At 51.6% G+C, this 23,431-nt stretch overlaps 1 protein-coding gene across 2 annotated transcripts in view; it reads left to right on the top strand.

Moving 5' to 3' along the window:
• The first annotated feature begins 3,239 nt into the window (after positions 1-3,239).
• SMPD1 (sphingomyelin phosphodiesterase 1) overlaps positions 3,240-23,431 on the top strand; it is an 84,910-nt gene continuing 64,718 nt past the window's right edge. Inside the window, exon 1 of one of the 2 annotated variants that reach the window (XM_069203670.1) lies at positions 3,240-4,884. In XM_069203670.1, the coding sequence (XP_069059771.1) occupies positions 4,675-4,884 (210 nt within the window). In that variant the 5' untranslated portion in view covers positions 3,240-4,674. Of the gene's footprint in view, positions 4,885-13,059; positions 13,187-23,431 lie in introns of those variants that run through there. The other variant, XM_069203671.1, reaches the window with a different exon arrangement.

The following is a 23,431-nucleotide window of genomic DNA, read 5'->3' as shown; positions in this document are numbered from 1 at the left end:
GGGTTGAGCTCAGTTTAAACTGCTGAAACCTTTGCATGGTGGTAGTGCTTGAGGTGGACTTCCATCCAGCGCAATAAATAACTGACTTTCTTGCAGGAGTCCTACCGCGGCTTGTCAATCCTGGGCCAAGTACAGCAGCCGAGCACCTGACTCTGGTGTTAGCAATGACGATGCCACAGGTCCTCAGGGAGGCAGCCTGGGGGTGCAAACTCAGAATTCAATGTTCACCCAGCAGCTCAATAACTGATGGTCCACCCAGTGCTTTACTGTAGTAAAGGGAAAGTACTTTAATCTACACACCTACAATATAATACCCCCCAACAGGTACAAACAGCACCCTGGTGCCTGGGCCACAGCGCCTTGTCTTCTGCCCCACCTCTAGCTCCCTCTGGGGTGTTCCCCGGCTTTGATCATTCTAAGCACCTCCAAGGGATCTACAGCTTTGCTTGTGAATGTATCTGGGTTCAGGTTACCCTTCAGTTCAGTACATAGTGTGGAATGAATCATAAAGTCCCCTCAGCAGTCTCACCACGGCGCAAACTTTGGAGCCATCTCACGGGGGCATGCACCTGTCCACTCCGCTTCTGGGAGGAGGTCCCTGGCTGGATGGTCCATGGTCCACGACTGGGAGGAGGCCTCAGCAGAACAAGAGTGGGGGCCGCCCCCTGACATCTGACGAGCAGAGGTCTCCATCAGTCTGTGGTACCACATCTGGATCCTAAATGCATAAGGCCTTACAAGGGATATAGAAAGTCCAACTATATTTGTTACTATTCATGCAATTTACGTAAACAGTTAATGCATCCCAACCTGCACTCTATACAAAGCGCCTTAGCATCTGCTGAGACAATGTCAGCGCTACAGAAAAACAACAAATACATTTTAAAAATAACATTGTCAGGCAGTTCTGGCCATGTTCTCGCACACTTTCATTCTGGGACTTGCGCTTTGAGCACCGTCCGGCCGGCGGAGGCGGAGGGCACACAAGTGGGGGCACCCACGGAAGCGCCGGTCAGGCAAGGAGAGGCATGGAAGGGCACCTGGAGGTGGGGGGTCGAGTCCTGCACCCCGTTTGAGAGCGGGACGTGGGCAGAGACGGAAGTAAACGGAATCATGATCACTGCCCAGCGAGGGCAGGAGGTGACCACTCGAAATATATTATGGTTTGGAGCAACTGCACCCCGAGGAGGGGAGGAAGATGAAGAGGACATACCGGGGCCCGGCGCACCCCAACAGCTGAAGAAGCAAATGCAACTGAGGGCTCTGGCCGCCCCGACGTCCCCGAACAAGGGGCCCAAGGAGGGAGCGTGGCCCACCCGGGTGGAACGGGGGCCAACCCTACAACATCGAGGGCACCCCCGGTTGGGAAGGATGGGAAGTGTGGGGTGGAGGCGTGGCAGAGGCCTTCAGCACAGAGTGGACTGTCAGGTCCCTGTTCTCCTCGGGGCCATCCTGGGGTACACATGCGTCAGACGGATGAGTGCACAGAAGCACTGGGTATGTGTGAGGCTGAGGGTCCCCCCTGCTTCCTATCACAGAGCCCGGGCCTCACCTTCAAGGGCCTGCCCACCCCCTCCCTCCCTCCACCATCCACCATCCACCTTTTTTCCCCATCCTTGCCTCCTCCCACCTGCCCAACACACGCCCCTCTCCTCCGCCGCTCCCTCCCTCCCTCCACCCTGTCTCTCCATCCTCGCCTCCCTCGGCCTGCCCATCCCACGCCCCCTCCCTCCATCCATCTACCCCTTCTCTCCATCCTCGCCTCCCTCGGCCTGCCCATCCCACGCCCCCTCCCTCCATCCATCTACCTCTTCTCTCCATCCTCGCCTCCCTCGGCCTGCCCATCCCACGCCCCCTCCCTCCATCTACCTCTTCTCCCCATCCTCGCCTCCCTCGGCCTGCCCATCCCACGCCCCCTCCCTCCATCCATCTACCTCTTCTGTCCATCCTCGCCTCCCTCGGCCTGCCCATCCCACGCCCCTCCGCCGCTCCCTCCCTCCACCCTGTCTCTCCATCCTCGCCTCCCTCGGCCTGCCCATCCCACGCCCCTCCGCCGCTCCCTCCCTCCACCCTGTCTCTCCATCCTCGCCTCCCTCGGCCTGCCCATCCCACGCCCCTCCGCCGCTCCCTCCCTCCACCCTGTCTCTCCATCCTCGCCTCCCTCGGCCTGCCCATCCCACGCCCCCTCCATCCATCCATCTACCCCTCCTCCCCATCCTCGCCTCCCTCGGCCTGCCCATCCCACGCCCCCTCCATCCATCCATCTACCTCTTCTCTCCATCCTCACCTCCCTCGGCCTGCCCATCCCACGCCCCTCCGCCGCTCCCTCCCTCCACCCTGTCTCTCCATCCTCGCCTCCCTCGGCCTGCCCATCCCACGCCCCTCCGCCGCTCCCTCCCTCCACCCTGTCTCTCCATCCTCGCCTCCCTCGGCCTGCCCATCCCACGCCCCCTCCATCCATCCATCTACCCCTCCTCCCCATCCTCGCCTCCCTCGGCCTGCCCATCCCACGCCCCCTCCCTCCATCCATCTACCCCTCCTCCCCATCCTCGCCTCCCTCGGCCTGCCCATCCCACGCCCCCTCCCTCCATCCATCTACCCCTCCTCCCCATCCTCGCCTCCCTCGGCCTGCCCATCCCACGCCCCCTCCCTCCATCTACCCCTTCTCCCCATCCTCGCCTCCCTCGGCCTGCCCATCCCACGCTCCCTCCCTCCATCCATCTACCCCTCCTCCCCATCCTCGCCTCCCTCGGCCTGCCCATCCCACGCCCCCTCCCTCCATCTACCTCTTCTCTCCATCCTCGCCTCCCTCGGCCTGCCCATCCCACGCCCCTCCGCCGCTCCCTCCCTCCACCCTGTCTTTCCATCCTCGCCTCCCTCGGCCTGCCCATCCCAAGCCCTCTCCCTCCATCCATCTACCCCTTCTCTCCATCCTCGCCTCCCTCGGCCTGCCCATCCCACGCCCCCTCCCTCCATCTACCTCTTCTCCCCATCCTCGCCTCCCTCGGCCTGCCCATCCCACGCCCCCTCCCTCCATCCATCTACCTCTTCTGTCCATCCTCGCCTCCCTCGGCCTGCCCATCCCACGCCCCCTCCATCCATCTACCTCTTCTCCCCATCCTCGCCTCCCTCGGCCTGCCCATCCCACGCCCCTCCGTCGCCCCCTCCCTCCATCCGTCCCTCCTCCGTCACTTCTCAGCCCCGCCCCCGCCTGACCACAGGGCCCCTCCCTCCCCCCTCCCTCTCCGGGTCATGTGCTGGACGCGGAAGCTGCAGTGAAAGAGCTACAGAGGGAAGTGTTTACTGTTAAGCGAGCGGAGAGGCAGAGGGACACCTGGGCACAGCAGAGAGACTGGCACTGAGGTACAGACAGGGGCACCTGGGCACAGCAGAGAGACTGGCACTGAGGATACACAGAAGGGCACCTGGGCACAGCAGAGAGACTGCCACAGAGGGGGGCACCTGAGCACAGTAGAGAGACAAGCACAGAGGTAAAGAGAGGGGCATCTGGGCACAGAGAGAGAGAGAGAGAGAGGGGGGGGCTCCTGGGCACAGGAGAGAGACTGGCACAGAGGTACAGAAAGGGGCCCTAGGAACAGCAGAGACTGACTGGCCCAGAGAGTGGCATCTGAGCACAACAGAGACTGACTGGCACAGAGGTACAGACAGGGACATCTGGGCACAGGAGAATCTGACTGGTTCAGAGAGGGACATCTGGGCACAGGAGAATCTGACTGGTACAGAGAGGGACATCTGGGCACAGAAGAGACTGGCTGGTACAGAGAGGGACATCTGGGCACAGAAGAGACTGACTGTCACAGAGGTACAGAGAGGGATCCCTGGGTGCAGCAGAGACACTGCCACACAGAGGGGCACCTAGGCACAGCAGAGAGACTGGCACTGAGAGGGGCACCTGGGCACAGCAGAGAGACTGCCACAGAGGGGGGCACCTGAGCACAGTAGAGAGACAAGCACAGAGGTAAAGAGAGGGGCATCTGGGCACAGAGAGAGAGAGAGAGAGGGGCAGAGAGACTGGCACAGAGGTACAGAAAGGGGCCCTAGGAACAGCAGAGACTGACTGGCCCAGAGAGTGGCATCTGAGCACAACAGAGACTGACTGGCACAGAGGTACAGACAGGGACATCTGGGCACAGGAGAATCTGACTGGTACAGAGAGGGACATCTGGGCACAGAAGAGACTGGCTGGTACAGAGAGGGACATCTGGGCACAGAAGAGACTGACTGGCACAGAGGTACAGAGAGGGATCCCTGGGTGCAGCAGAGACACTGCCACACAGGTACACAGGGGCATCTGAGCAAGGCTCACAGCAGAGAGACTTCCGCAGAAGTGACAGACAGGCCTGGGCAGCAGGGCAGAGACTGCTGCCGTACAGCACGATACACAGAGGTTGTCTCTCAGCCATTTCTGTGGCTGCTGCCAGCGGGACCGACGGAATGAGCTGAGTCAGGTGTTGGCATTTGCCAGGGCTGGTTGGGTAGAGCCTGAAACGACTCGTTGGGTATTACTGCTTGGCATGCCACACAGAGGGAGGTAGACCTGAGGTAGTAGAGGGCAGAGACCCCAATAGACATCCGAAGGAGGCAGGGCCTGGCACACAGGCCATTGTAGTTAGGCAGTGACAAGCAGAAAAGTTGGGGCAGAGCTGGTAAACAATGACACTTGTGCCCGGCTTCTGGGTGGGCGTCGGCATGTCCTGCCTTCTGTACCTCTGCCCCCATGCCTCGGCCTATCCTCTGCCGGAGAACCAGGGGGTTATGGCACCAGAATACTTCCTGCCCAAGCTGGGGGCACAGTACGGGTGGAGGAACCTGACCTGCCCGGTGTGTAAGGCCGTCTTCGCCGCCATCGACCTGAGCCTGTTGGTAAGTGCCATCCGTTGTGTGGGGGGGTACAGTGGTGGGACCTGGAGGGGTCCTTGCGACACATGGCTTCCAAGGAACCCAAAGCTACACGTCATAGCGGCAGCCAATCCTTGCTTTTAGCCAAAACTACTCGGGATTCTGGGACTTGTAGTTTCGCATGTCCTCTTATGCATAAGAATCTGAAACTCCCAGCATGCAAAGCTCTATCACCATTAACTTGGCCCATATGGGGCATCGGTGGCATACGTGTATGCACGAAAAGGTGAGGCGTATATATGCTGCTGTGTCGCAGGTTTCCATGGATGCAAACCCCCTCCCCCATGCTACCCCTTTGCTCAGTCTTAGATGTTTAGGCCAAGGGCAGGTTGCGTGATTTTAGAATCCATATATACAGTGTTAAAAGAAAACCTACAAGTCCCAGAGTTCAAGTTGTTGGGTAAAAGGCCAGGACTGTGAAAGTATCACAGTTGCCAAGTGTCCCAGGTCCAGGCGTGATGCCCTGTTTCAGACCAGATTATTCTTCTTTGAATTCTGAGACTTGTAGTCCTGTTTTATAATGGCATAGACAAGACTGCAACTCCCAGAATTCATAGTGGGAACCTGGACTGGAGCAGCACATTACACATGGACGTGGGGATCTTAACAGGGCTGTATCACACATATTGGGGGGGTGGGGATGTGGTCTTGTTTGGGATCAATAGTAGCGCTTAGAAACATGTCTTGTGGTATCTACGCTTGATATTTAAAACTTGTTTGTTAGTTGTCAGAAGATAAGATATTCTCTTTTCTGTGACCACGTGATGAGACGTGGCATCACTGAATCCCGAGCAGGGGTTAATCCAGGATCAGGTCTGAGGGGAGGCGCCATGCCCCTCCCGGGTCTGGTACAAACATTGCTTATGGCTTGTCCTGGGGAGTGAATACCATGTGATTCTGTTGTGGGGGGGGGTTAATAATGTGGACAGCAGCGCTCTTTGTGTTCCCTGAGTGCCCTCATGCCACGTGTGAGACCTCAGCCAGGCCTAGCTCCTAGACAGCAGAGTGGTAACTGCAGAACTACGAGACTTAGGGCCATATGTACGAACACATTTTCCCATAAACACAAAATGGGTAAAAACCCATTGCTACATCTGGCCCTTAGAATGTAATCTGCGACTGGTCAAAGGTCAGGGCCCACCTTGCTGATAAGATAAGAGTTTTTCAGCATCAGCCTGTGTGTGTCTGACAGCTGGAAGGGCTGAAGAGGAGTGTGGTGCAGCACACACCATCACTAAATGTGCCCCAATCTGTGTGCATCTAAGGGCCGAGCTCCCCACTCCCCCCCCCCCCAAACTGCCCCCCCCCCCCCCACCAGCTCTAGGGTTTCCCTTCTAGGCTCTGCTTTGCTTTGTGGTTGTTTTATTCCTGACTTAAGTTGGTAAAACAGGACTATAGATCCCAGAGTGCACCGGGAAGGTCTTGGCTCCCTTAAGCCAGTGGTGCCCAACCTGGGGTCCAAGTCGCCTCCTCAGGGGGTCAGAAACGGCTTAGAAAATGAAATAATGTTAACAGATTAATAAAGCGTACATAAACAAATTGGCTAAATTTACAATTGAAAATTTTTAAATGTACAAAAGGTACTGCAATTGTCAAGAAATTTGAAATTGGAGGCTGCAAGTTAAATTGGTATCCTCAGATTGATTTGTGGGAGCCGTGCGGGCGCATCAAACAGAATATAGTGTGGACGATGTGTGGCTTCAATTAAATTTAGAAAAGCTATTGCTATTAAAATAAAAAAATATTTTTTTTTAGTAATACTTTATGCAAATTAAACAAAACGTGTTATTTGTGTATGTTTTTGGTGAATGCTGTTTCTGTATGTTATTTGTGTATTGTTTTGGGGTTCAAGTCATCAACAATGTTTAGGCCGGGGTCCCCTGCTTCCAGAAATGACTCAGTAAGGGGGTCCCCAGATTCCAGTAATGACTCAGTCCGGGTCCCCTGGTTCCAGTAATGACAAAGCCGGGGTCCCCGGAAGTCAAAGGATTGGGAACCGCTGCCATAAACTATAGATAGTCAGAGCCCGGATCTTGAGAGAGGTCGTGCTACTCTGGATTCTATGTCAGGACCGGAGGCTTCGGATTATGCTTTCTCTTAACTTTACTGACAAACACAGCAGCCAATAAAAAACAATACTTTTTCAAACTACAAATCCCATGAGCCTTAGCTCACCAATCATGGCCCAATACTGTCCATATATATATCATGAGCTCTATAGTCCTTCCTCTTTCTTTGCTGCTCCAGCAGCCAGTTAAGTCACGCGCGAAACGCTCTTATATTTGTTGTGATTTTAATATATTATAGTAAACAGCGCGCTCGGAGCTTCGCTCCGCTTGAATGTCATGTCGAATTGTAAAGTTTATTAATAATATTGCTAGCGCGTCAGAAGTGTTTGATTTGTTTTTTGCTTCGCTTTCCGGAGCTTCGGCTCCGATTCCTTAAATGCCCCCAGCGTTACAATACCACTGGTGTGGAGCGGGAGCAGGCCGTACGAACGAGCGCTCGCTCGCTCAGAGGACGTAGTCCTCTTTCATTGCCCATGCGTGCGCGCGCGCATTGAGCCGATCGGAGGCTTCCTACTGGCTTCTTTGCAGCGCGAGTACGCGAGTGGCAATTTCTCCGGTGCAAGCAGCCTAAGAGCGCCCGTAGGGGCTGAAATAATACTCATAGAGCTTTGCTCAGGGGGCATAAAGATATTTTAATAGTTTTTACTTAATAAGATTTAAAATTGGCAGGTGGTTCCCTCCACTTTAAAAACTTTAAAAACTCTTTATCAGATAATGTAAACACCTGCTCAGGGTTTTGCCCCCCCCTGTCAACTCCTCCTATCAAGGACTTACCCACATTTTTTGCGATGGCGTACTACGCCAATGAGGAAGAGCAGTATGGCGAACTGCAGGAGGAAACCTCAGAACATCTATTGGAGGAAAGACTGGTGGAAGCACTGGGTTACCATGTGCAAGACTCCGTGAATTGGGCGTTAATCCAGGCCCTCAAGCCTTTTACTCAACCTCTGTCTAATTTCGCTAGAAGAGAATTTCTAGGTGAAAGTAGCCAACAACCTCGCTTGCAAACCGGAGATTCCGGTGACGTGTTGTGTCTTAGACTACAGCGTTCAGATGGCACCTCTTCTGCAGAAATTTTGTCACAAAGGGCAACCTCCGTGTTGCGTGACCATGCGTATGGAGGATCTCCCCCACCTCAAATTTCACCTTCCATTCCTGTGCAGACATCTTCCCAATCCAGTTACCACGATCCCTCTTCCTCAAAATCGGATTCGGACGAATCTCAGACTGATACTCAACCACGCAAAAAGCAGCGCAAGGCGAAACATAATACACCCAAAGATGACACCCCGCAAGGCAAAAACCTCTTATTCTCTCCAGAGGATATCATTCACCCTCGCTCTACTGAGTGGGTCCCTCAACAGGAAGTGGCGAACTACGTCCAAGACAGGCTGCGCAGAAGCTTTGAGAAAGAGGTACGCAATACTCTTAGATCAGAGTGCCCCCGCCCCTCCCTCCTGGGTAAAGTAGCGGACACTCCAGAGCTGGACCCTAACATGGCGACCTTTCTCCGGAAATTCGCCAAGGACCCAAAAAAGGGTCTAGACCGTGCCTGGAAAGGTTGTCAGGACAAATTATTAGACATTTCTGGTCCGTTAACAAAAATATTGGATTTAGCTGTAGAATCCAAGGAATCCGAAACCCCCTTGGATACGGAAGCGATACTTCAATGTACCCAGAGAGCAATCTGCCTCCTGGGAAACGCAAACTGCGCCATGTCAACGGAGCGCAGACGATCTTTCCTCATTCGTTTCGATCCTAAGCTCGCTGAGTTATCCATTAACGAAGCCAGTCCTGCGGCTAACGGTATGCTCTTCGGAGATAAATTTATTTCCAACTTGAATAAATACGTAGCTACATTTACAGCCCTTGATAAAGCCCAATCGAACATCAAAAAGGTATTCAATAATGCTCTTTTTATGCGGGCCGGACGCTTCAGGGGTCGAGCGCCAGGCCGAAGATACCAGGCCCCGAGATATGCCTCCCAAGGCAACAGAGGAACCTACCCAAACCAGGGCAACTTCTACCCCAATCGCTACAGGGGGCGAGGAAGAAACTCAAGAGGATACCGTGGGGGTAACTCCATTCAAGACAGCACAAATTCAGGTGAGAATTATTCTTCCCTCAGAGGTAACTTTGGGGGGCAGGATTCAACTGTTTCTCACGGCTTGGGAATCCATTACTCAGGACCCTTGGGTTCTTCAGTCACTTCAGGGCTTTCAGCTAGAATTTTATGCCCCCCCAAAGCAAAAGAGTCCTCCTATGCCTCTCCTTTTTTCCCGCGCAGATCACAAATTCATAAAAGAGGAGATTATCTCTCTCATTCAAAAAGGGGCAGTGGTGGAAACCTCACCTCACCCTCGGGGTTTCGCCAGCACTATCTTCTTGGTTCAAAAGAAGGGCGGCGGATCCAGACTGGTTTTAAACCTAAAACATTTCAATTCCTGGATGGTGTATCGCCATTTCAAGATGGAGGGCATCCACCTTCTAAGAGATCTTTTAAGGGACAAGGACTGGATGGTACGGCTAGACCTCAAAGACGCCTACCTCTCAGTACCGATATTTGCACCTCACAGACGATTCCTACAATTCCAATGGGATTCCCAGTGGTTCAAATTCAAGGTGCTCCCTTTCGGCCTCTCCTCAGCGCCCTGGTGTTTCACCAAACTCCTTCGTCCAGTGGTGCAATTTCTAAGAGAACGAGGAGTGCGCCTAATTATTTACCTGGACGATATTCTCATCATGGCTCAAGACAAAAGCCTGGTGCTGACTCACCTCAATTGGACCATAAATTTGCTCCAGGATCTAGGGTTTATCCTAAATTCAGAGAAATCCAACCTGATTCCTTCACAAAGTATGGATTTTCTAGGGTTTCAGATAGATTCTCTAGCATCATTACTAATTCTCCCGATCACCAAACGGAATCTGATCAAGAAGGAGTTGAGGAGAGCGCTTGCCTCTCCGACTATATCGTTGAGGACTCTAGCCCGGCTTGTCGGCCTTTTAGCCTCATCGATTCAGGCAATTTTCCCGGGGCCTCTACACTACAGAGCCCTTCAGAGATTGAAGATTCTTCATCTCCAAAAAGGTCTTCAATATTCAGAACTAATTCCCCTCTCGGAGGAAGCCAAGACAGAGATAACATGGTGGCTAGACCACATGGATGCGTGGAATGGCAGAGCGATTTTTCCCTCCAATCCGGATGTAGTGATCGAATCGGATGCCAGCCGTTGGGGCTGGGGGGCACGTTGCGGGCCAGTGGAGACTGGAGGCCGTTGGTCCCCGGTGGAATTATCTTATCACATCAACTGCCTGGAGCTCCTGGCAGGATCGTTCGCCATCAAATCCTTGGCTCCCCGCAAGGCTCATTGCTGTATTCTTCTGCGGATGGACAATGTCTCCGCGGTCAGATACATCAATCGCCTAGGAGGGACCAGGTCTCGTCTCCTAGCGGAGATAGCGAAAGAATTCTGGCACTTTTGCCTCAATCAAAAAATCTCGGTAATAGCGGAATACATTCCGGGCATTACCAATACGACAGCAGACTGGAACTCTCGTTTCCTTCGGGATGGCAGCAACTGGAGGCTCAAACTGAACATTTTCCAAGCTCTCCAACTTCGTTGGGGGACATGTCAGATAGATTTATTCGCCTCCCGGTTGAACAGTCAGGTCCCATGCTTCTTCAGTTGGAGGCCGGATCCTCAAGCGAAGGGGACGGACGCATTCATGCAGTTGTGGCCGAGGGAACTTCTCTATGCCTTTCCTCCTTTTGTAATGATTCCTCGCGTCTTGGCTCAAGTGTGTCGCCAACGCTCGGAAATCATTCTGGTGACCCCATGGTGGAGTGCTCAACCATGGTTCCCTTCCGCAATGAACCAGTCATGCGAATTTCCGGTGAAGATACCGTGGTCAGTGGATCTCCTATCGGATCCATCGAACAATTTCCATCCTCTGGTCCTTCAAGGTCTGTTAACTCTGATGGCCTGGAGACTTTCAGGAGACGATGGCAAGTGCCTGGAGTTTCGGACTCAGCGTTGTTTTTCTTATCCCAATCTTGGGCCCCCTCCACTCAGAAGAGATACGAACAGGCCTGGAAGAAGTGGTTACGTTGGTGCGACACAAGGAATGTGGATCCCTTGGGGTCAGAAATTAATGTCATAGCCAATTTTTTGTCAGAATTGGCCTCTCAGGGTTTAGCTTATAGGACAATTAACAATTGTCGTTCAGCTCTTTCGGCGGGTCATCCCCATATTCAAGGGAAACCGGTAGGAGAACATCCCTTGATTTGCAAATTGCTTAGAGGCATCCGTATGGTAAAACCTCCACAACCAAAGTATTCCTCTTTGTGGGATGTTAACATTATTTTACGTTTTCTCAAAAACTGGCCGGATAATGACGGTCTATCTCGCAAACAGTTATCCGCAAAGTTGACTATGCTGCTATGCTTACTCTCCTGCAGAAGGGTCTCAGACGTTAAAGCTCTGGATTTATCAGGTAGAGTATTCACTCCTATTGGAGTATCTTTTTCTGTTTTTAGGCGTACAAAAACTTCATCCAAATGTATTTCATATCCATCGTTTCCGCATAACAAGAAACTATGTGTTGTTCAATGTCTGAAGAGTTATGAGGATGTCACTCGAGAATTCAGGCAAAATGTTTCAGGTCAATTGTTGATTTCCTTACAAAAACCGTTTAATCCTGTCTCTGCAGCAACCTTAGCCCGTTGGGTCAAGTGGTTATTAGCCGAATCCGGCATTGACATAAGTGTTTTTGGGGCTCATTCGGTTAGAGGAGCTATGGCTTCCAAAGCCTTTGCGACAGGAGCCAGACTTGAGGACATCATGGCTGCAGCTGATTGGTCAAACGATTCCACTTTCAAGGTTTTCTGTCACAAACCTATTGTGGATGTAGTGTCGGAAGTAGTAAATAGACTTTGAACTAGCATAATCCGAAGCCTCCGGTCCTGACATAGAATTAAAAAATTTCTAGCTATCGCGTCAAGAATTTTAGATTCTATTAAGGACGCGGAGGCGGAGATTATCCCACCCGGTTGGTACGTTTATATCATTAATGTGATAAAGGCTTCATTGTCATTTTTATGTCATTAATATGATAATTGATTAAGAAAATGGTTTTTAATTTAAAAACGTAAAATAATTACCCTCCCTGATATATTCGATATTAGTGGTTTGTGTTTGTTCTCATTCAGGATCATCCAACACGACATCATGAAGGATTTCGATGAAGCATCGTTAATGTGGTTATCTCCCAACGCCTGGAGTTGTTACAGCGATCTGGAAAGAATTTTGTTTCAAGTTCTGCAAGTTTACGCATGTTTGAACTGTTTTCGCAAAGAAAGAGGAAGGACTATAGAGCTCATGATATATATATGGACAGTATCGTGCCATGATTGGTGAGCTAAGGCTCATGGGATTTGTAGTTTGAAAAAGTATTGTTTTTTATTGGCTGCTGTGTTTGTCAGTAAAGTTAAGAGAAAGCATAATCCTCGCCTCCGTATCCTTAATAGAATCTAAAATTCTTGACGCGATAGCTAGAAAAATTTTAATTCTTAACATCGGCATATTGGATTCTGGGACTGGTAGTTTGCAAATAACATTCTTAAAATGGGCTACTAAATGCCAGATTTTACGGGGTACGATATTGCAAATTGTAATGAAAAGTTAGTGAAAATTATGCAAAATTACCCTTTCAGAGTAACATGTCAGTGACGTTTTACCTGAGCGCACATAAGTCCTGCAAGATACCAGGAGACTAGTTCGAGCAGAAAACGTGCTTTGTCGAGATGTTTTCTACATGAACCCGTCTTCTGCAGGCACACTCGTGCAAAATTGGGAAGTTTCATGAAAATTAGTGAGTTTTTCCATTCTGCAGACTGCATCTTGAGAGACAGTCGGGGCTGTTGACTCGGCCGCTCGGAGGTGGGGTCGCCTCGGAGGACTCTGCCCTTCGGCCTGGTACTCACACCGGTGGATGGGGTGTGAGACGCTACAACCCAAGGAACGGGGGATCCCTGGGAGGGGCCTTGAGAGATTGTGTCAGTTTATCACTCGGGCTGTTTGCAGCGCCTTGAGGCCCCCGCGGGTGATAGTCTCCAGAGTCAAGAGAGTGTAGCTGTCCCTACACCCCCTCCAGGCCGCCCTCGGGGTAACGTGTGATAGGAAACAAACAGAGCCCAGGTGGGTTTCCAGGAAAGCGCCTTCCATTGTTTGCCAGAAGTTCAAAGCGTTATTTGCTCCCGAGCATCTGTTTCCCAAGCAGCAGGCGGGATAGCTCGGAGGATTAACGCGCCTGCAGCGGGGCCTCGTGCAAGCAAACAAGTCCAGGTAACCTTACCCGGTTTAGTGCCCTGTTTACATTCACGTACCTGGCTCCTGTTTCAAGGATTTATGTGTGAGTAGTTTGGCTAGCCCCGGTTATCCCTTTGCATTCTGGTACTCGTAGTCCGGGGTTAATAGTGCCATGAACTCGGGGTGGGGAGGAGTAGGGCGTCCCGGATTTGCCGGGACAGTCCTGGTTTTCCCCAGGCTGTCCCGGCAGACTTTGGGAAGTTTAGCTCATGTCTGGGTTTTTAGAGAAGTTCGACTGAAAACAGTGGGGGGGCGTTTTTAAGCAGGGGTACTTAGCAGCTCTTATAAGGAAGCAATTCAATTAAATGCATTTTTAAAGCCAGTATCTTGTTTGTGTTCTTAGTGCCGCCGTCATTCTGTGCGCTCCGTTGAAGTAAAATTGTAGACCTCCTTTTTTCTATGAACTGTCCCAGTGTTAGGTTTTAAAAATCAGGCCACCACTGGTAGAAGGGTTTTGAAAGTTGGTGATTTTCACCCTAAAGGAGGCTGTTCCTGTGCCCGTTGTTAGCAGAGGGTGACCTGCTGGTTGTGGGGGTCCGATGGGCCCTGAGACCCCCACACCAGGGTGGTGCGTGCTTCAAGTTTTGAGTTTCATGTGTGGCAGGCTGTATCTGCGTCTCTGGTAATCTGGGGTGTCTCCCTAGGAACCTGACGTCTGTTTGTGTAGGTTTCCTGTTGGAAGGAAGCCACGTTTGGGAGGATTGGGGGGTGTTGTGTAAAACACCCTCGCGCCGACTTGTCTCGAGGCCACTGTTTTGGGTGACCACGTTCATCCTCACCCAAAACAGTGGTTACTGTCACGTTTGTGGCCCCTAAACCAGCAGCGAGAGTCCATCTACGACAACTTTAATGGAAAAAGCTAAAACCGCATGTCCCAGAGGGCCCCCCAAAAAGCCCCGACTGTCTGACGGTGTCAAACATGGCTGGAACCACTTGTAGCTAAGGATCACGAGTGGAAGCGCCCTCACCGGAGTTTACTCCTAGTGAAGGGTTTCAGTGCGCTACCGCTCAGTGTTTGTGTTTTGCTGGGTGTACCTTCGCCACTGCCCGGTGACGTAGGAGGCCAGGTGCTGCACCTTTGGGGGGGGGGGGGATGGATCTGAGGGACTGGACTGCGGTTAACTTGATTTATTTACATATGTATGTTTTTGATTCTTTGTCTTGTAAATAACAAAAACTGTAACCAAATGTAATAGCTTTTATCATAGTGATCTCGGGAGGATGAGAGGTCAACTCGGCCCTGTAGGTTTTGGGCTCCGAGCTCCCGCAGTATGCGTGCAGCTGCACCCGGTGACCTTGTGCGGGGAGCCGGAGTCCCCGCGCCTCTGGAGGCCCCAGGAGAGGGCCCGGGGCCCGCCGAGAGGCTCAGGACGCGCAGTCACCTCTGCATCAGCCTTCAGTGATGTTTGGGGGGGTTCTCCAAGGCCGCGGTGGGGTGCAGTGTGTGACCCCCCCTGCACCTCTTGTTGGTACACCAGTGACACCTGTTCCTTGAGTTGCTGGGTTTGCCCAGAGCGGGGGTCCCACCAAGGGTAACCTGGGGCGTCTCCTTGTGTGGGGGTCCTGTGGAAGGAGGCCATGTTTGGGAGGTGGGGGAGTGTTGTTGTGGAAACACCCTCTCTCCAACCTGTACCTGCCTGGAGGCCACTGCTATTGTGTAACCGGGGGTGGGACGCAGGCTCTTGCACCCCTGAGGGCAGTGGGGTGGGGGGTTAATGGTCTCTCAGTCGGCCCAGGTTCTGTGACTGCCTCTGGAAGCCTCACGGGCCCCGCCAGCCCTGACAAGTGTCCCAGGTCCGTGCGTGATGTGCTGTTTTTATTGAACTCTGGGCCTTGTAGTCTTGGTTAATCCATTATAAAGCAGGTCTATAAATCCCAGAATTCAAAGTGAAACAATCTGGCCTGGAGCAGCGCATCACGCTCGGACCTGGGACACTTGTCAGCTGTGCATCGCTGCTTTCCTCAGGGGAGAGGCCTCATTTTGCTTTAAGTCACTGTGTTTAACGTGCTCACTCCCACTACCCCCCTGGGTGTAGCATGTAGTGTCTGCAAAGCACTCGTCTCTAAGAACTGTATAGCGCTTCTCCCCAAGGAGCTACAACCCCCCCGAACAATGTGCATAGGAGTGTATAGGATGGAATGTGCTTCCATTCTGCGCCCCCCCCCCTTGAGCCGAATTATGTGATTACGATCTACCTCTCAATATTTTGTACAGACACCTTCATGTCCAAAGCGCTGTGAGGCCGGACCAGACCGTGATGGCGCTATGCAAAAAGTGAAATAAAAAAAAATCGAATCCAACACACGGTCTTCCCAGGGACCACGGACACCCCGCGAGGCTCGTTCCTCGTCCAAGTCTTGCAGGGAATGAATGAGTGGATGGAATACTTGCTGCCCCCCCCCTCCCCCTCGAGAAGGCCCCCCATGGTTAGGAGTGCGCAGTGACATGAGTGTTGCATGCTTTTCAAAGGTGAGGTACTGGTCTCCGAGTGCATAGAACGGAATCAAGGCGCTGCTCTGCCTGTACAACATGGCTGCCGATGTCCACATCACCCATCACGGGAGCACAGTCCGGGACCCTGGTGATGCTGACACAGGCTCCTCTGCACTGACAGAGCTGGGGCGTCGTTGCAGAATGGCTGCCTCTCCAGGGGCCCTTCTAGGCGCTCTGCAGGCGCTTTGGGGTTCTGCAGCGTCACCTAATTCCGCGCCGGGAGAAAGCGCTTGCCCCACTTTTAGTGCTTTCTCGATGTCTCTGGATCCTCAGGGATATTCTAGCCCCAGTCCTGGAATATTTGGGGAAAGTTATAAATTCCACAACTATGTTTAGGAAGGGTCGAGAAGTAGTAACTTTGAATGGGAGAGAGTGCCGCTCGGAGGGCTCGGCTCAGGGCAAAGCTCTAGGAATTACCATGATGCTCTTGGCCAGGCAGCTCTTAGTTGTGAACACTTTGTGCAGACGTTTTCGGGGGTCCTGGTGCAAGCAGGTTCACAAGCCCATGTGTTCAGAGCGCTTTGCCACTGAAGTGTCCCGGGCTTCACCCTCTTGTTCGACCTAAAACTGATCATCAGGCACAGCCCTTCAGCACCTCACTCTTCGGGTAGCAAGGACGAACAGTCTGATTATTACTCAGGTGGGTGGTGTGCGCTTAGAGGCTCAGCACTCAACAAGCAAAACACCTAAGCAGCCAGCGGTTTCACCAGCAGCGGCTGCCGCAAATCTGGGGGAGGGGGGTACGGGGGAAATAAAATAATTAACAAAAACAAAAAAGTACCCGCTTCGGAGCTGCAGCCTTGATCCGCCTTCTTTTGTGGTGTTGGTGTCCCCGCAGTTCCTGGGACATCAGCACAGGCTTCCCGTGCAATCCTGGTGCTGCCCTCATGCTATGCCTAGCATGAGAGCAACATCACGATAGGTCTGAGAAGCTTGGGCTGCCGTTCTGGCAGTGCTCTGGGGTCTGTGCAGTTTCTCAAACCCGACTGTGCAACACAGCTGGAGAAACATAAAAAGTGTGCATGTCAGTTTGGCCGGCCTAACTGACATGCACACTTAGTGCACTGACTGCATGCCCCCACTCCCCGTGGACCAGCCCCACCCCTCCCTGCACCTGCTCGCTGAGCCGGCAGCTGGAAAATAAAATGCTATTAAAATATAGTTTTCTTTTTCAGCCGGTGGCTCAGCCGGGGCGACGCTCCTCCGCCATCGCGTAGGAGCCGCCCTGTTTCACTTTAGAGAAGTACTTTAGTACTCACACAATCCATACTCACATCCTGTCATCATTTCCAAAGGCCCGAGCTTATGGGTGCCACCGGGAAGAGTGCGCTCAAAAGCTGTGAGGAACTGGACTTTGACCCGGTGCCCTCGGTGAGGAACCCCGAGAGTGTTACAGGCAGAGCCTGCAAATCAAATGCGTTTCACAGTCCTGGCTGAAGGTGAACCCCAATAGTTTCTCTCTGCTCCCCCTCTCTTGGCAGGGGTCAATATCACAGTACCCTTCTGCCCGGCCCGAGTCTGTTTGCTTTGGTTGGCATAGCGCACCGGGCTGCGGTGTCTGCAGGGAGAGGGCGCACTGCCCTGATGGGGTGTTTCCAACATGACCCCCCTAAGCCGAGATGTTGGTGTCCTAGCCCGGGCCCAGCCAAGGTGTTCACGCTCTTGTGTCAAGGATGCGGACACGGCTTCCGGACCAGAAACAGCAGAGTCAAGGGGGCGGTGCTCACAGCCTTGACTGCCTCAGTCTTGGCCTAGTCACAACCCACCACCAGGGCCGGCTGTAGGGCGGTGCGGCAGGTGCAGCTGCACCAGGTGCTGACGTTGGTGGGGGATACTAGGTTTAAAAATAACTTATGGGTTTAAAAGCATGTGAACTTCCTCGTGTATCCAGCAGTTTTCAGGCAATAATAAAAATGCCAAGATAACTTTGGTGATTAATGTTCTGACTGGTGAGGAATATATTTTGCCTAGTGGCAGTTTTGACTCATCAGAAAGTAGGGCGGAGAGATAATGTTTCCGCTGCAAAGAACATGTACTATCTAGATCACAGAACTGAGAGTGAGCTATGAGAATTGCTATAAAAAAAGAAATGTACGTCAGAGAGAGGGGATGTAGAAATGAGAGACTCGGTTGGAGAGTGGTGGTGAGAGAATTAGTGGAGAAAGAGCTCATGGGGGCAGGGGGGTGCAAAAACACAGTCGCCCCGGGCACCACCAGCACTAAATTTGGCCCTGCCTACCACCCATGCAAGCTAGGTGACCACCCCAGGTCACAAGGATGCTCCTCTGAAGGCGCAATCTCTTCATGATGCTTTCAAGTCTTTTTAAGTGATTTGACGTTGGCAATCAGTTTCTGCTGAGAGTGAAGGGCCTCAAGGCACTAGGGTTGACTTCGGAGCTCGTTCTGTCGAGCTTCTTTCCTGACACCTCCTGGTTTAGGTGACAGTGTGGGTGCCTCTGCTGGAGACGCATGTGGGACTCTGAGCTGCACCCATGGTACGGCAGTGCAGGTCTCTCCCGGTGTTTCGTAGGTGGCTTCACGTTCTCAGCCCCTTTCCTTCACTAGAGTGACTTCCTCGTGCAAGGCACCTCTCTGAGCAGGAGTCAGCTCTGTCCCTCAGGAGGGTCCAGGCTGCTTCTCACAGACTTGTCACGCTTCCCCAGGTTTCTGGTCCCTAACCAGGCAGGGGGAACTGGCAGTCAGGCCCCCATCCCACACACCCCAGGGATTCTCCCGGTCTCTACTGGTGAGGGACCCCTGGAGCACTGACTGGTGGTTACTGTTCCATCCTTACTGCCAAGTTGCAAGCAGACTTTGTATTTTGCAGTACTTGGTGTAGGAAAGTACCATCTTGCCTGGCATGTTACCCCCATATTTCACTGTATGTATGTTGTTTTAGTCCATGTGTCACTGGGACCCTGCCAGCCAGGGTCACAGTGCTCACAAGTATGTGTTCCCTGTGTGATGCCTAACTGTCTCACTGAGGCTCTGCTAACCAGAACCTCAGTGGTTATGCTCTCTCTTTACTCACAAATTTGTCACTAACAGGCTAGTGACTAAATTTACCAATTCACATTTGCATACTGGTACACCCATATAATTCCCTAGTATATGGTACTGAGGTACCCAGGGTATTGGGGTTCCAGGAGATCCCTATGGGCTGCAGCATTTCTTTTGCCACCCAAAGGGAGCTCTGACAATTCTTACACAGGCCTGCCATTGCAGCCTGAGTGAAATAATGCCCATGTTATTTCACAGCCATTTTTCACTGCACATAAGTAACTTATAAGTCACCTATATGTCTAACCTTCACCTGGTGAAGATTGGGTGCCAAGTTACTTAGTGTGTGGGCACCCTGGCACTATCCAAGGTGCCCCCACATTGTTCAGGGCAATTTCCCCAGACTTTGTGAGTGCGGGGACACCATTACATGCGTGCCCTACACATAGAGTCCCAAGCAGGCACTTCAAATGAGAAGTTAATAGATGGCTCCCATTCTGACTCGGGGGATAACCTTGAGGGAGGTGGGGAGGGTTCTGTTCCAAATCTGCCACTTAGCAGACCACATAGCAATGCTGGTAGTAATAGAAGCCCCCATCATAGTAGGGGTGTTAGGGTCCAGTCAGTTAGGGACAGATCTCCCTCTGTTGTTTCCAATTTATCTTGTGTGTCCAAGCATTCCCAACCCACCCACCCTGAAGACAACATGTTAGAAAGGGAACTCAAAAAGTTGAGAGTGGAAGATATCAGACTGAAGCTTAAACAGCAACAGCTGGCTCTAGACAGGGAATCCCTAGATCTGGAGAAGGAGAGGCAGAGATTGGGGTCAGGACCCCATGGTGGCAGCAACAGCAGTATTCCTGATAGTAATCCTGTTAGAGAGCATGATTCCAGGAATCTGCACAAGATAGTTCCCCCTTACAAGGAGGGGGATGACATCAACAAGTGGTTTGCTGCACTTGAGAGGGCCTGTATGGTACAGGGGGTCCATCAAAGGCAGTGGGCTGCTATATTGTGGCTATCTTTTAATGGAAAGGGTAGGGATAGGCTCCTTACTGTGAGAGAAAGTGATGCTAACAATTTTGCAGTTTTGAAGGATGCACTCTTGGATGTATTTGGCTTAACCACTGAACAATACGGGATTAAGTTCAGAGACACCAGAAAAGAGTCCTCTCAAGACTGGACAGATTTTGTTGGCTGTTCAGTGAAGGCCTTGGAAGGGTGGTTACATGGCAGTAAAGTTTCTGACTATGAAAGCCTGTATAATCTTATTCTGAGAGAGCATATTCTGAATAACTGTATGTCTGACTTGTTACACCAATATCTAGTGGACTCAGATCTGACCTCTCCCCAAGAATTGGGAAAGAAGGCAGACAAATGGATCAGAACAAGAGTGAACAGAAAAGTTCATACAGGGGGTGACAAGGATGGCAAGAAGAAGGATGGTAAGTCTTCTGACAAGGGTGGGGACAAAAGTAAACATACTGAGTCTTCATCAGGCCCACAAAAATCCTCTGGTGGGGGTGGTGGGTCCAAATCCTCTTCAAATCAAGTTAAAAAGCCTTGGTGTTATTTATGTAAAGTAAAAGGCCATTGGACAACTGATGCCAGTTGTCCAAAGAAAAACACCAAACCTCCCACTACTACAACCCCTGCTGTAACTCCTAGTGTCCCTAGTAATAGCAGTGGTAGTGGGAGCACACCTACTAATAGCCAATCCAAGGGAGTAGCTGGGCTTACTTTTGGTACTTTAGTTGGGGTTGGTCTTGTTAGGGAGACCACAGAGGCTGTGTTAGTCTCTGAAGGTGCCATTGATTTGGCCACCTTGGTTGCTTGTCCCCTTAATATGGATAAGTACAAGCAACTTCCCCTAATAAATGGTGTTGAGGTTCAGGCCTACAGGGACACAGGTGCCAGTGTTACCATGGTAATAGAGAAACTGGTACACCCTGAACAACACCTACTTGGTCACCAGTACCAAGTGACAGACGCTCATAACAACACTCTTAGCCACCCCATGGCTGTTGTGAATCTCAACTGGGCGGGGGGGGGGGGCGCGGTTACTGGTCCAAAGAAAGTTGTGGTTGCCTCAGATTTACCTGTAGACTGTCTACTAGGGAATGATTTAGAGTCATCATCTTGGGCAGAAGTGGAGTTGGAGGCTCATGCAGCAATGCTGGGCATTCCTGGGCATATTTTTGCTTTAACCAGGGCTCAGGCCAAAAAGCAAAAAGGACAGAGTAACTTGGATCCTGGGACAATGGACCAAGTGCTCCCTAAAGCTAGGGGTAGAAGGGGTAAATCCCTACCCACTATCCCTCCCTCTACAGATGATTCTCCTTCTGAGGAAGAAGAATTTCCTCCCTGTGCAGAACCCTCACCAGATGAGCTGGCAGCAGACACTGCTGAGCTTTTGGGTGGAGGGGGGCCTGCCAGGGAAGAGCTGAGTGTGGCACAGCACACCTGTCCCACATTAGAGGGTCTCAGACAGCAAGCTGTCAAACAGCAAAATGGTTGATGTCAGTGACTCACATAGAGTTTACTGGGAGGACAACCTCTTGTACACCGAGGCAAGGGACCCAAAACCTGGAGCAGCCAGGAGATTGGTCATTCCCATGCAGTACAGAGAGTTCCTCCTAACTCTGGCACATGACATTCCTTTGGCTGGGCATTTGGGCCAGATTAAAACATGGGAAAGGCTTGTCCCCCTGTTTCACTGGCTTAGGATGTCAGAGGACACAAAAGATTTTTGTAAGTATTGTGTGACCTGCCAAGCCAGTGGCAAGACTTTTTGGCACACCAAAGGATCCCCTTATTCCACTACCTGTGGTTGGGGTCCCCTTTGAAAGGGTAGGGGTTGACATAGTTGGCCCCCTTGACCCTCCTACTGCTTCAGGCAATAGGTTTATCTTGGTGGTTGTGGACCATGACACAAGATATCCTGAAGCAATTCCTCTAAGGACCACTACAGCACCTGCAGTGGCAAAAGCCCTCCTGGGAATCTTTTCCAGGGTGGGTTTCCCAAAAGAGGTTGTATCAGACAGGGGTAGCAACTTTATGTCTGCATACTTGAAGGCTATGTGGAAGGAATGTGGTGTAACATACAAATTCACCACTCCTTATCATCCACAGACTAATGGACTGGTAGAGAGGTTTAATAAAACTCTCAAAGGAATGATAATGGGACTCCCTGAAAAACTCAGGAGGAGATGGGATGTCCTGTTACCTTGCCTCCTTTTTGCTTACAGGGAGGTACCCCAGAAAGGAGTGGGCATCAGCCCCTTTGAACTCCTCTTTGGACACCCTGTAAGAGGTCCACTAACACTTGTGAAGGAGGGTTGGGAACAACCTTTAAAAGCTCCCAAACAGGACATAGTGGACTATGTACTTGGCCTAAGATCCAGAATGGCTGAGTACATGAAAAAGGCCAGTAAAAACCTTCAGGCCAGCCAAGAGCTCCATAAGCAATGGCATGACCAGAAGGCTGTTCTGATCCAGTACCAACCAGGACAGAAGGTGTGGGTATTGGAGCCTGTGGCCCCAAGACCAATCCAGGACAAATGGAGTGGACCCCATGTCATTGTTGAGAAAAAGGGTGAGGTTACCTATTTGGTAGACCTGGGCACTGCCAGGAGTCCCCTTAGGGTGATTCATGTCAACCGCCTAAAACCTTACTATGACAGGGCTGATCTCACCCTTCTCATGGCAACAGATGAGGGACAGGAAGAAGAGAGTGACCCTCTCCCTGATCTCTTCTCATCCACTGAAGAATATGCTTTAGTGGAGGGAGTAGTTTTGGCAGATTGTCTGACTGCAGAACAGAAAGACAACTGCATAAATCTCCTTGGACAGTTTTCTGAACTCTTTTCAACTGTGCCTGGCACCACATCTTGGTGTGAACACACAATTGATACTGGAGACAGCATGCCTGTCAAAAGTAAAATCTAAAGGCAGCTTGACCATGTCAGAGACTGCATAAAATAAGAAGTTCAGAAAATGCTTGATTTGGGAGTGGTTGAACCTTCTGTAAGCCCATGGGCGAGTCCTGTGGTGCTTGTACCAAATCCTCACTCAAAAGATGGGAAAAGGGAGATGAGGTTTTGTGTAGACTACAGGGGTCTCAATCAGGTAACAAAAACTGATGCTCACCCTATACCCAGGGCAGATGAGCTCAAAGATACACTGGCATCTGCCAAGTATCTAAGCACCTTTGATTTGACTGCAAGGTATTGGCAGATCAAATTGGCTGAGGATGCTAAACCTAAAACTGCCTTTTCAACTATAGGAGGGCACTACTAATTCACAGTGATGCCCTTTGGTTTGAAAAATGCACCTGCCACTTTTCAGAGGTTGGTGAACACAGTCCTGCAAGGGTTGGAGGCTTTTAGTGCGGCATATCTAGATGATATAGCTGTCTTTAGCTCCACCTGGGATGAGCACCTGGTCCACCTTTGGAAAGTTTTAGAGGCCCTGCAAAAGGCAGGCCTCACTATCAAGGCCTCAAAGTGCCAGATAGGGCAGGGAAAGGTGGTTTATCTGGGACACCTGGTAGGTGGAGAACAGATTGCACCACTACAGGG

The sequence above is a fragment of the Pleurodeles waltl genome, chromosome 8 (genome assembly GCF_031143425.1).
Source record: "Pleurodeles waltl isolate 20211129_DDA chromosome 8, aPleWal1.hap1.20221129, whole genome shotgun sequence".
Taxonomy (NCBI): Eukaryota; Metazoa; Chordata; class Amphibia; order Caudata; family Salamandridae; genus Pleurodeles; species Pleurodeles waltl.
The sequence above is the reverse complement of the archived record's forward strand: the minus strand, read 5'-3'. Positions and strand labels throughout refer to the sequence as shown.